Source organism: Nansenia antarctica, assembly GCF_963989245.1.
Source record: "Nansenia antarctica genome assembly, chromosome: 5".
Classification (NCBI taxonomy): Eukaryota; Metazoa; Chordata; class Actinopteri; order Argentiniformes; family Microstomatidae; genus Nansenia; species Nansenia antarctica.
This window is the reverse complement of record NC_137690.1, coordinates 39,685,202-39,699,414: the sequence shown is the minus strand read 5'-3', so window position 1 is coordinate 39,699,414 and position 14,213 is coordinate 39,685,202. Positions and strand designations below refer to the sequence as shown.

General features: G+C 44.7%; 1 protein-coding gene across 1 annotated transcript in view; it reads right to left on the bottom strand.

Annotated features, from left to right (window-relative positions):
* Positions 1-14,213, bottom strand: part of timm50 (translocase of inner mitochondrial membrane 50 homolog) — a gene marked incomplete at its 5' end in the record, with an annotated part of 68,474 nt that overhangs the window by 15,005 nt on the left and 39,256 nt on the right. Inside the window, one exon of the mRNA XM_080530601.1 lies at positions 9,732-9,836. Coding sequence (XP_080386727.1) covers positions 9,732-9,836 — 105 coding nt within the window. The remainder of the gene's footprint in view (positions 1-9,731; positions 9,837-14,213) is intronic.

The following is a 14,213-nucleotide window of genomic DNA, read 5'->3' as shown; positions in this document are numbered from 1 at the left end:
GTACCCTGACTGACCTGTACGAGGCAGCCATGTGCGACAGGGAAAATAAAGTGCCGAAGAACGAAAAGAAGAAGTCAGCTCGCTTCTTGATTGGCTACATTCCATTCACGTCACAGTCGGACTCGTGAGCAGGGTTGCCAGATGGGATTGACATTTTCCACCTAAAACCGCTAATAGTAGTAGTCGGGAGTTGCCCCCACACGAGGATTTTTGGTCGTAAATATTGAACACGTTTAACATTTACGATCGTCGGCCCCGACCATTTTCCGAGCAGATTGTCGGGAGAAATTGACTCTTAGCACACCTCACACCACAGGATAATCTTGTAGGATAATCTTTAGAGCCATCCGATAATCTGGCGTTTGCTGTCCTTGGTCGGAAGGGGGGAAATCGGCCCGAAATCGGCCAGATTATCTTTATGTGTGCTTTAGTCTGAGCTCTGACACGCTCCACAGGCTGAAGGTGTTGAACAAGGCTGAGGCCTGGCAGGCGTGTCAGGGCTGGGCTGGACTCCAGGGCCCGCTTGTTCAGAGCCTTTCATCTGGATCAGAATGATCCTGATTCTTTTTTCTTTTTTGTTGTTGTTGCTTTACCCAGGATGAGATGTTAATCTGGCTGGTTTTGGAGTCGTATAGCCCAGCTCCATCTGAACCCTGGGTCAAAGAAAGGGATCGGGATCGCTCTGATCGGGATGAAACGTTTTGGAACGAGCGGGCCCTGGGCTAGAGGTGGAGAATGTGTCGACATGGGCATGATGTGTGAAACTGTAGACCGCGGTGCTGGACCACTGGACCACCCCAGGCCACTGGTTCTACATTCTCAAAACCTGTTAACAAGGACCGATCACCTGGCGAGCGTGTGTGTGTGTGTGTGTGTTGCTAGAACACAGATCTGGGACCACTACCTCTGGTTCTGTCTGTGTCACTATACAATAATATGACTTATTATTACTTACTATATCACTTATTATTACTTGACTTTATTACTGTGATCTTGTACTGTAACCATAACCACCCATAACTCTCTCTGGGCATCCCCTTGTTGCACTACAGCCACCTCTCCCTCAGCACCATTGCACTACCTTATTTTCTGTCTTATTTCACACTTTTAAGCTGTGCACTTTATTTTCTACTGCACCAATGTATGTCCCTCTGGTCACATACTTATTGTTTTATGTTCTGTTGTGATGTTGCCCATTATTTTTTTATATTGTACGACCCAAAAACCACGGTTCATACCGAACCGTGGACCAACTGAACCGTTGCACCCCTAGTATGTATGTATGTATGTATGTATGTATGTATGTATGTATCTATCTATCCATGTATGTATCTATCTATGTATGTATGTATCTATCTATGTATGTATGTATCTATCTATCGATGTATGTATGTATGCATGTATGTATCTATCTATCTATCTATGTATCTATCTATCCATACATCTATCTATCTATGTATCTATATATCTATCTATGTATCTATGTATCTATGTATCTATGTATGTATCTATCTATACATCTATCTATCTATGTATCTATCTATGTATCTATGTATGTATGTATCTATCTATGTATCTATGTATCTATCTATGTATCTATCTATCTATGTATCTATATATGTATCTATCTATGTATCTATCTATCTATCTACCTATCTATCTATCTATCTATCTATCTATCTATCTATGTATGTATCTATGTATCTATCTATCTATCTATCTATCTATCTATCTATCTATGTATGTATGTATGCATGTATGTATGTATGTATGTATGTATGTATGTATCTATCTATGTATCTATGTATGTATCTATACATCTATCTATCTATCTATCTATCTATACATCTATCTACCTATCTATCTATAAATATATCTATGTAGCTATCTATGTATCTATCTATGTGTCTATGTATCTATCTATGTATCTATCTATCCATCTATCTATCCATCGATCTATCTATCTATACATCTATCTATGTATCTATCTATCTATGTATGTATGTATCTATCTATATATCTATGTATCTATCTATGTATCTATCTATACATATATCTATCTATCTATCTATACATCTATACATCTATGCATCTATGCATGTATGTATGTATGTATGTATGTACGTATGTATGTATGTATGTATGTATGTATGTATGTATGTATGTATGTATGTATGTATGTATGTATGTATGTATGTATGTATGTATGTATGTATCTATCTACCTATCTATCTATCTATCTATGTATGTATCAATGTATCAGTGGAGGCTCCTCCATAGAGGTGGAGGAGGCCTGGCCTGGCCTCCCCAATATATTTTTTTATATTAATATTATTTCCGTTTTGTTCATAAATCTGAATTTTTCCATGGCTAAAACCCAATATTGCAATTGTAAAGCACCTACAGGCCAGAATCCCTATCCGTTTGTATTGAGGGAGGCCAGGCCTCCCAGGAAAGTGGTTTCTCATAGAAGTCAATGTAATGCAATTTTTTTCATGGCAATATGTGATTGGCCAAATCACTGAAAATGGGTGGGCAACGGAGGCCTGGCCTCACCATGCATTGTCCAGGGCTGAAAGATTGACATTTTGTTCGTCCAATCACATGAAGCCATTTTGAGAATTCGCCAGTCACTTCAGTCAAAGAAACACTCGCCATAGTGGCTACGAGTGTCCTATCAACTTGTCCTTTGCAGGACACGTCTAGAACACCCATGGCTATTATCCCTGAAAATAATAGCTCATTTGGCCAAATACTTTTGCTTAAAATGACCTCGGAAGTCGGCGAGATTCTGGCGCGATTTATACATCGAATAGGTAGACAACATTTAGGATTTATTGAACAGTTTTATTTTGAAGCGAGCAAGCGGAAAAAAATTTGCCTCCTCAATTCTGGAAGTCACCAGCCTCCACTGCTATGTATGTATGTATGTATGTATCAGGGTTTCCGTTAACCGGTAATTACCGGTCTTTGTCCGATAAAATCTGTTGAAGTCCGACATATTTAAACCTCTTCGGTCATAATGTCCGGTGAAAATAACCGCTAAACCCAGTAGCCCATTCGGCGGTAACCCCCCCCATCTGGCAACCCTGTCTCTCAACGGCACGAGTAGTTTAGTCAGTTAATTGAGTTTGATCTAGTCTAAATAAAACCACTGCAGTGACCGGAGTCAAGGTTATTGTTCTGCGTGTTTTGGATGTGCTAGAGCACAGTGAATGACCACCGAGGGCCGTGAGATGCGGCTAGTAAAGGACGCTAGCCATCTCAACCCCGTTCATTGATTGAGCCTGCCGTGCCCGTTCCAGCCCTGAGTCGGGAGAAGTACTACGGGAGTAGTGCGCTACTATCGACAACCTGGGCTACTGGTACCATTAATTAGGATTGATTAGATTAGGTTGACAATACCACACTACATTTGAGTTTAGGGATATCAATGTTATATATTTGTGTATGTTTTATCTTTATATTAAATGTTATAATTGTTCCACATTTGAGACCTGTCTTCCCCCCACTCAGTTATTCAGTCGGTGTCCATCATTTAAGTTCAATTTAGTCTATCTATAGTGTTAGAGTTGAATTTGTGCCACTAAGGTGAAATAGTCCACGGGTATAAACTGGAAAGAGAATATAAAAAACGTACATTACTGTCGTGAAACTATTTAACACACTTCAGTTAACGTAATGTGGTTATTACTGTGTTCATTGATCGATCGATGCAGTCCGTTCAAATAGCCATCAAAAGCTAAACTAGGCATACTTAAAATTACCAATTACATCCTCAAATCCCATTAATGCAATTGAAATAAACATCTTAAAGTAGCCTACAGTCGTAATTCAAAGTAGCAAAGGTGACTAGGCTGCCCAGTGTGGCGCGCGTGCAGCCCTGGACATAATTATGCCATAGTAGCGCATGCGAATCATGAAAGCCTATATTATTATATAGTTCGCGATCTAATCGTATCGGATGAGAAATAGACATTAAATGGCATAGGCCTATATAGGCTACACAACAGCTAATCACCGCGAGAAACACCTATATTATATTCTAATATGATGACCGGAATTTCTCCCGTTTGTCCGACACATTGAAATCTTCCCGGACACGTTGACCGGCAGCAATTTTTTCTAACGGAAACCCTGGTATGTATGTATGTATGTATGTATCTATACCTGGGTTTCCGTTAACCGGCAATTGCCGGTCTTTGTCCGGTAAAATTTGGTGAAGTCCGACAAATTGAAAAGTCGTCGGACATATTGTCCGGCGAAAATAATTCCCTTTGAATACAATTCGCTAAAGCTGGCTGGGTGCGTTCGTAAACACGCTCTGGAAATCCGATCAGCACTCGCGGAACGCCTCTCGTCCAATCGAACGACTCGGTCGCTCTGTGACATCGAAGCCAGCGTGCGCTCCGGCGCTCTCAGAGCGTGTTTACGAACGCACCCCTAGAAGTTTCCAGCCAGCTAGCTGAAGCTGCTACACACACCAGAGCCATGGCGACCGAACGGCAAGTTAAACAACATACTATAAAAGTGACATTGTTTTACTCATTACTCATACGTTTGTTGTCATTCGGCGGTGCTAATAGTCGCTTTCTTTTTTAATTTATTTAATTTATTTTATTTTAGCAGTTTCCCCGAAAGTTAAGTGTTTGTTTTTATATCACTATTTGCACTTCTGGTTAGATGCTAAACTGCATTTTGTTGTCTGGTACTTGTACTCTGCAATGACAATAAAGTTGAATCTCACCTAATCTAATCTAATCTAATCTAAAATAATCTAAAATAATCCCATAACTATTACTCCCTATTTTCATCAGTGTTTCAATCCTTGAATCTGTGATGGAAATCAAGCAAAGCCACTTCAAGTCTCCCCACCACTGACAGCGCTGGGTGTGCCTTTCCTTACACTCTCGGTTATTCCCTGTGGATTTAAAAAAACGGTGTTTTGGTTTCTATAATGTGGTCTATTCTCAGTGTTGACGAGCAACTCAGGGGGCTTTGAGATGGCTAACAGCTAATTAAAGGAGTAATTCCACTCAAAAGGGTAGAAGTAAGCTGACTGTCTGTCTGTCTGTCTGTCTGTCTATCTGTCTGTCTGTCTGCCTGTCTGTCTGTCTGTCTGTCTGTCTGTCTGTCTCTCTGTCAGTGTGCTGGACTACCTATGACTTCCATGGTACCTGGGAACGCGTTGTCGGAGAGAAACGCCCTCTGTACAAAGGACCTACTGACCAAAATCCCTGTTCCCCGTAGCCTACATGCTTGCACTGTTACTGTTCAATAAAATGTTATACATCTAGACATTGTGGTATTTCTTTATATACGTATCCCAGACTGCCTATCAATTGTTTCTCAATAAACAGTTATGTTCTTCCCATTGTCATACTCCCGAGCTAAACGAAATGCCTTCCCAACCAGCGAGACTTATAGAAATGACGTTGTTTTATTGATTTAAAAAAAAAAAAAGGGTAAAACTGTAAAGAGAAAATAGAAAACTCACATTAATCCCAAACAATTTAACAAACTTCAGTTAACGTAATGTGGAGTCCGTTCATTGATCGATGCTGTCTGTTCAGTTCCCAGTGAGGCGCCCGTTCAGCGCTGGACCCGTTCAGCGCTGGATTTGACGCATGGCATAGCGCGCATGCGTCAAATCATGTTATATTATTATATATTATATAGCTCGCATCTAATCGTATCGGATGAGAAATAGACATTAAATGGCATATATAGGCCGCTACACAACAGTAATCACCGCGACAAACATTAGATTTGGAGGAAAAAAATATATGATTTTGGAAAAAAAAAATATTATATTTTAATATGATGACCGGAATATATCACGTTTGTCCGGTAAATCGAATTCTTCCCGGACACGATGTCCGACGGCAAATTTTTCTAACGGAAACCCTGATCTATACATCCATCTATCTATCTATCTATCTATCTGTATGTATCTGTATGTATCTGTATGTATGTATGTATGTATGTATGTATGTATGTATGTATACATCTATCTATCTTGATGCTGTAACGTTCATGTTGAGGAACCAAAGCCAACCGATTGTACTCTTGCGTCCCCGTACGTTGGGATGTAAATAAAAGAACACACACTAACCTTCTCCACGCCCGAGGCCACAACACCACAACACCACGCTCTCTCTACCAGAGAGACAACACACCACAACACGCAGCCAATTAGACCCTGGGCCAAGCACATTTGCATCTAAATACGGGCCTGAATAAAAGGGCGTCTCTGGACGTAAACACCAGCCCATTCACGGCCCTCCTGTCGGCACAGAGGCAGGTGGTTAAGGAAAACAATCACCCTCCGACCGTCACAACCGCTGCCAAAACAGCCACGACCGTAAACAAACCGCCCCCGGATGTCGCCTGGGATCAAAGACGAGGCAGTCGGGAACGACGCGGGAACCGCCGTTGTGTTGTTCTGTGTGAATCGTGTTCCAAAGTTCCAGAGAAACAGATTTGTTTTGGGGGAAAGAGAGCGATGAATAAGAGGGCCTGGGAGGAGGAGGTGACAGGTAGTGTCTGTGTGTGTGTGCAGAGTGTGTGTGTGTGTGTGTGTGTGTATGGTCACAACAAGCTAGCGCCTGTGCCAGTGTTAACACGCTCTATACAACTGGAGTGTTGATGGAAACATGAGAACGTTGTGAGGATGAGGAAAGAAAGAAAGAAAGAGAACTTTTGACCTTTGGGGGAATTCAGGAGGGAGTTTGGTAAACTCCACGGAGCTCAGAAGCCCTTATGAACCGACGTTAGTTTGAAAAAAAAAAAAAACTCTGCAAAGTTCCACGGAAAGTTCCACGGAAGATGAGAACTTCAGGTGCAGAATCACACGGAACCGTGACCTCATGATGGGACACGTGCCAGACGCTTCCGTTAGCATGCTATAAAGTGAGACTCACCATGCCAGTTTAACCCTCTGTTAACATGCTATAAAGTGAGACTCACCATGCCAGTTTAACCCTCTGTTAACATGCTATAAAGTGAGACTCACCATGCCAGTTTAACCCTCTGTTAACATGCTATAAAGTGAGACTCACCATGCCAGTTTAACCCTCTGTTAACATGCTATTAAGTGAGACTCACCATGCCAGTTTAACCCTCTGTTAACATGCTATAAAGTGAGACTCACCATACCAATTTAACCTTCTTAAGAAGTCTTAAATATTTTCAAGGCAAGGGACTCAGATTAAGACTGTGTTATTAATGTTTTATCTATTTATTTCTTACATTTGTTTCTCTTCTGAACGTACACAGAGACTCAGAGAGCGGTTACTAAACGTTAAGGCAGAGGTTGTACATTGTTTTCCTTTTTAAATGTATTTCTATTGTATTTGATCTTTACCTTTTCTTTTGACTGTTTTCCCCTGCTTTTATATTCATTCTATGCTTGTTTTTATATTCACGTTATGTTCTTATTCCTGTTGTAAAGCACTTTGAGCTGCATTTCTTCCATGAAAGGTGCTATATAAATAAAGCTTTACTTACTTACTTACTTCTTTTATTGTATTTTATTTTTGACCTTCTTTTTACTGTTTTATATACCGTATTTTCCGCACTATAAGGCGCACCGGATTATAAGGCGCACCTTCAATGAATGGCCTATTTTAGAATTGTTTTCATATACAAGGCGCACCGGATTATAAGGCGCACCGGATTATAAGGCGCACTGTCGCTTTTTTTTTTTTGACTGGGGTTGCGTTATGCATCCACTAGATGGAGCTGTGCTAAAGGGAATGTCAACACAACAGTCAAATAAAGTCAAACTTTATTAAGCGTTCTTAAACGTTGTTCAACGTTCAAACGTTGTTCAAACGTTAATGTGCATATTAACAATATTAACAATAACATATTAACAATATTAACAATATCTCCCAAACAATATAACAAGTTCACTCTTCTCCCAAACGTGGAGGGGAACGTTTCTTTGTCTTTGTAGACCTCAAGCTTCACATTCCAAAGGCATGGGTGTTCTACAATGACATGGAGACATAACAATATTAACAATAACATATTAACAATATTAACAATATCTCCCAGCCTTGTTCACTCTTCTCCCAAACGTGGAGGGGAACTTTTCTTTGTCTTTGTAGACCTCAAGCTTCACATTCCAAAGGCATGGGTGTTCTACAATGACATGGAGACAGAGGGTTGAGATGTTCATTAATTCAATTCAGTCAAACATTCAAACTTTATTTCAGTAAACACGTAGTAAAAGAAACAGTCTGATACCACTAAATCAAACGTTAGTGCATAACTCAACATTGTTCAGTTATGTATAACACGTAAAGCTCACTTGTTCAGTTCATTCCTCGTCCACGAATCCCTTGAATTATTCTTCTTCAGTGTCCGAATTGAACAGTTGGGTGAGTACGGCATCCATTCAGAGCACATGATAGCATAACAATAGCATAGCATTCGCGGAGATTCCAAGATGGCGGCCGTCGTTTACTGATTACCGTAATGCTGCAAGCGGTGCGGCTTTGTAGTTTACCAGTCGTACTGAAACATTTTATTATTATTAAAAAAAAAATATTGGTCATGTAATTTTTACATTTTGATCCATATATAAGGCGCACCGGATTATAAGGCGCACTGTCGTTTTTTTTTTTTTTTGGGACTTTTAAGTGCGCCTTATAGTGCGGAAAATACGGTACTTCCCTCATACTATATATACTTCCTTCATTTTATGCTGATATATGTTTTTATCCTGTTGTAAAGCACTTTGAGCTGCATTTCTTGCATGAAAGGTGTTATATAAATAAAGCTTTACTGACTTACTTACTTCTGTTAACATGCTATAAAGATAAGATCAAGCAAAACCAAACAAAAAATCCCCTCTGTAACCTCCCCCCTGTGCAATACGAGAAACTACTGTGCAATAACCATGGGAATAGTGCACTGTTCTTTTCTTTTTTTTTTTTTAATTTGTTTTTCAGATTTTATCCCTTTTTCACCCAATTTGGTAGCCAATTTAACCCAACTTAGCATCCAATTATCCCCTGCCTATTGCATGGGATCCGCCGCACGACCCCGTGGCCGGCAGTCCCAGAGGAGGGCGCCAGGCAGACTAGGCTGACTGGCTCCTCGAGCCCAGCACCGTTATTCCGGCACCCAGGGGGCGGTGTTGCGCGACGGATCCTAGTCCAGAAATACTCCTATACCCCCCTCGGAAGCGGCCGGCCAATATGCCGCTTCCCGTGTGCCTCGGCCATATCTGGATCTGGCGAGCCGGGATACGAACCCCGGCCCCGGTGGGCAGCATGCACTAGCGGCCAGTGCGTAGACCGCTACACCACCGCGGGGCTATAGTGCACTGTTCTATAACCCTGCAATATGTTTACATTCTTGTGTTAGGGGTCATATACTGTATATAAGTCTACTAGTCCATATGTTTATATGTTTATAATAAAGTACACAGTTACATGCTAACTCCCCCCTGTCTAAATACCCCCTGTGAATAGGCCATGTAGTGTATATAAGTATAGAAGTTCACATAATAGATACATTCTCAGATGTCTACCTATCACTTATCCCCCTATTTTTATTTATACCCCCCCCTATTTATGTCTATTTATGTCTCATTCTTGTTTTGTTTTTTAATTATCTTAGGACTGTGTTTGTTTGTTAGCACCTAGAGTTTGCATTTAAATGTTGCTGTACCTGTTACCATGACAATGAAGATCATTCATTCATAAGGTGGGACTCACCATGCCCGTTTCGGCGGTAAAGATGACTATCTCGTAGAGGGGCGCGAGCTGTTGGAACAGGAAGTCGATGCCGGGCCTTTTCTTAAAACGCCAGCCCGTCGCCAGCTGTGGAAGGGCGGGTCACACACACGTCAAACACAGACAGGAGTCATCACCCCCCCCACCCACACACACACACCTAAACACTACCGTTGGGGTTTATTTGTGTGGGGAAAAAAACACACTGAACATCCCATCAAAGAGGTGGACGTAACGTCTGTTTCACCGGGTCATTGTCGGGAGAAACATTTGATACCTTACTGGAGGTTGAAAACGACTGTGTGTGTGTGTGTGTGTGGGGGGGGGGGGTGTGTGTGTTACGTTCTGACAATAAGGCCCTGGCTTGAGTCCCACTGCTGTTCTTTCCTCTCCTGAAATCAAAGCCCCCCCCCTTCCTCCTCCTCTGTGTGGTGGGGGGGTGTCGGGTTTCAGCGGGCGGCGGCCCACCTGTCTACTGCACGCGCCGCCCGCTCACACACCTGGCCTGGGGGGGCCGGGGGGGTTCAGGTAGGAATAGGTGTGTGTGTGTGTGTGTGAGTGTTGGGGAGGGGGGGGGGTGAGGGTGTGTTCAGGTACGAGGGCTGGGGTCAGGTAGGAATAGATGTGTGTGTGTGTGTGTGTGTGTGTGTGTGGGGGGGGGGGGGGGGGTGTCTCAGGTGGTGGAACTGTTAGGAGGCAGAGAGGAGAGGGCCAGGTGGAGGGCGCAGGTGAAAGTGGAGAGAGGAGGGGGGGAGGAGGAGGAGGGGGTGTTTACAGAGAGGTGGAAAGGAGGACAGGTGGTGAGGCCCACAGTCACCAACACGGGGCCAGATGGCCGCCCGGCCCAGAGGAAATGGGGCGAGGCGGGGCGGGGGCTGGGCCCACACAAAGTTCAACCCAAATACTGACTTGTCTGTTCACGAAGGCAGCAGGCCAGACGTCACCAGAGAGGAACAACAAGGAGAAGCAGGCCTACGTGGTTTAGCGCCGGCTGTGGGGGGTGTGTGTGTGTGTGTGGGGGCAGGAACAGGCAGTAGGGTGAGGTGTTTTTAGGGTGAGGTGAGTTGAGGGTGAGGTGTTTTTAGGGTGAGGTGAGTTGAGGGTGAGTTGAGGGTGAGGTGAGTTGAGGGTGAGGTGAGGGTGAGGTGAGGGTGAAGTGAGTTGAGGGTGAGGTGAGTTGAGGGTGAGTTGAGAGTGAGTTGAGGGTGAGGTGAGGGTGAGGTGAGGATGAGTTGAGGGTGAGGTGAGGGTGAGGTGAGGGTGAGTTGAGGGTGAGGTGAGGGTGAGGTGAGTTGAGGGTGAGTTGAGGGTGAGGTGAGGGTGAGGTGAGTTGAGGGTGAGGTGAGTTGAGGGTGAGGTGAGTTGAGGGTGAGTTGAGAGTGAGTTGAGGGTGAGGTGAGGGTGAGGTGAGGGTGAGTTGAGTTGAGGGTGAGTTGAGGGTGAGGCGAGGGTGAGTTGAGGGTGAGGTGGGGCAGGAACAGGCAGTAGGGTGAGGTGTTTTTAGGGTGAGGTGAGTTGAGGGTGAGGTGAGGGTGAGTTGAGGGTGAGGTGAGTTGAGAGTGAGTTGAGGGTGAGTTGAGTGTGAGGTGAGTTGAGGGTGAGTTGAGAGTGAGTTGAGGGTGAGGGTGAGGTGAGAGTGAGTTGAGGGTGAGTTGAGGGTGAGGTGAGTTGAGGGTGAGGTGAGGGTGAGTTGAGGGTGAGGCGAGGGTGAGTTGGGGGTGAGTTGAGGGTGAGGTGGGGCAGGAACAGGCAGTAGGGTGAGGTGTTTTTAGGGTGAGGTGAGTTGAGGGTGAGTTGAGGGTGAGTTGAAAGTGAGGTGAGTTGAGAGTGAGTTGAGGGTGAGGTGAGTTGAGGGTGAGTTGAGTTGAGGGTGAGTTGAGGGTGAGGTGAGTTGAGGGTGAGTTGAGAGTGAGTTGAGGGTGAGGTGAGTTGAGGGTGAGGTGAGGGTGAGTTGAGGGTGAGTTGAGGGTGAGTTGAGGGTGAGGTGAGTTGAGGGTGACGTGAGGGTGAGTTGAGGGTGAGGTGAGTTGAGGGTGAGTTGGGGTGAGTTGAGGGTGAGGTGGGGCAGGAACAGGCAGTAGGGTGAGGTGTTTTTAGGGTGAGGTGAGTTGAGGGTGAGGTGTTTTTAGGGTGAGGTGAGGTGAGTTGAGGGTGAGTTGAGGGTGAGGTGAGGGTGAGGTGAGTTGAGGGTGAGTTGAGGGTGAGGTGAGTTGAGGGTGAGTTGAGAGTGAGTTGAGGGTGAGGTGAGGGTGAGTTGAGAGTGAGTTGAGGGTGAGGTGAGTTGAGGGTGAGGTGAGTTGAGGGTGAAGTGAGTTGAGGGTGAGGTGAGGCGAGGGTGAGTTGGGGGTGAGTTGGGGTGAGTTGAGGGTGAGGTGGGGCAGGAACAGGCAGTAGGGTGAGGTGTTTTTAGGGTGAGGTGAGGGTGAGTTGAGGGTGAGGTGAGGTGAGTTGAGGGTGAGTTGAGGGTGAGTTCTTCTTCTTCTTCGGCGTATGGGTAGTTGTTTTCCTCTCCACTCCACCAGGCTCGGGGCCGAGGGGCTACCCTTTTACCACCCCGAGACCTGGTTGAGGGGCTCACCCGGGCTATATTTCTGGACACCCCTCCAGAAGCCACGTCATCGTCTCGTCATCTAATACCGACAGACCATGCATCCCGTTGGGTGGGTGGTACACCGGGCAATCCAGGATAACATGGTCTGCGGTTTGGTCCTCTGCGCCACACTCGCACCACGCATTTGGGGCCAAGCCCCATCTGTGCATTGATGAGCGGAAACGCCCAACGCCGGTCCGAAGACGATTGAGCCTCACCCAGGATAGCCTTGGTAAGTCCATCCCGAGGGGCTCAGGGCCGGCGACTGGGATGTGGTCGCGGAGTTTGGAGGTGTTTGCCTCCCACTCCGCGCGCCACATATAATCCGCCCATCCTACCGCACTAATGTTAAGATCTCTGCATTGCTGCCTGAGATCCTGTGCGGCAGGCACAAATGGGTGTCTCGACTTGAGACGCCGGGAGGGCTCCGCTGTTATAGTGAGCCTATCATGGAGCAGATGGTTATCAAGCTCCACGGCCCGGCAGGCGAGACGTGCTGTGGCTCCCATGCGGCGGAGGCCTGCGGGCTGGATGCCTGCTAGGATGGGAAAGTTGTCCACGGGGGTAGGACGCAGGCATCCTGTCACAATGCGCAAAGCTTCGTTTATAGGCGAGTCGATGAGGCGGGTGTGGGCACTGCGACACCATACTGGGGTGCAGTATTCACTAGTTGAATAAACTAGAGGTGAGTTGAAGGTGAGGGTGAGGTGAGTTTAGGGTGAGGTGAGTTGAGGGTGAGGTAAGCTGAGGGTGAGCTGAGTTGAAGGTGAGGTGAGTTGAGGTGGGGTGTTGACAGTGTGTTGGGGGTGTTGACTAGGGGTGGGCATCAATGATCGATTAATTGATCGATAAGGTCTTGGTCGATCACAAAATATTTTGCTCGATAATCGTTAATATATATATATATATATATATATTTTTTTTTTATAATAATAATAATAATGGAAATTAGTTTGTCCACGTTATGTGTGAGAAATGAACTTTGCATTTGCCTTCGCATTGAATTTCGCAACGCAGTACGGCATGACGGAAGTTCCCGTACGTTAGTGTAACCTGACTCCGGTCAGCGCCATGGCACAGCTCCTCGGGGAGCAATACGCAGCAGGCGCTGCTGCTGACATCCCCATCGAAACCGAAGTTTGCACCTTTCTGAGGGAGCCTTCTGCGGGCCTGAACTGCGACCCAACTGACTGGTGGAAATTAAACGAAAGAAGGTTTCCTCGGTTGGCCAAATTAGCGCGGACCTACCTCTGCATCCCCGCAACCTCAAGCGAGTGTTTTCTGCGGCTGGCCTAACTGTCACCAGATTGCGTTCGTCTCTCACCCCTGAACATGTTAACATGATCATCTTTTTGAACAAGAACCAGTAGGCCTGCCGCCTACAGTCTCTCGCTGGAGTTTAAATTTAAGTTAAGCTGGACGCTCTTAAGACACTAACGTTTTCAGTCATCCTCCTATTTGTGAGTAACTGTTTTTTTACTGCTCCTATGGTGAGTTACTTATTTTCTATATTTTTATTTATAATGTAAAATGTGTTTTTAAGTTAAACAATTTAGGCTACTCACTGCCTTGTTTAAGAGGATTGTTATCTGACTGTAGTGTCTAGTTAATGTGAATGAATGAATGTGTGCATTGTGCAATTCTGCAATAGCAACACAAATAAAGTTATTTCCCCAAGGAAAACATGCTTGTTATTTCTGCCCTAGTTTTTTTTTTTTTTTTTTTTAATGAAAAAAAAGCTTATTGATTAATCGATAATTGATCGTTAATTCGTTACGATTATCGAAAAAAAAATGTTGATCGTTTGCCCAGCCCTAGTGTTGACAGTGTGTTGGGGGGTGTTGACAGCATATTGGGGGTGTTGACAGTGTGTT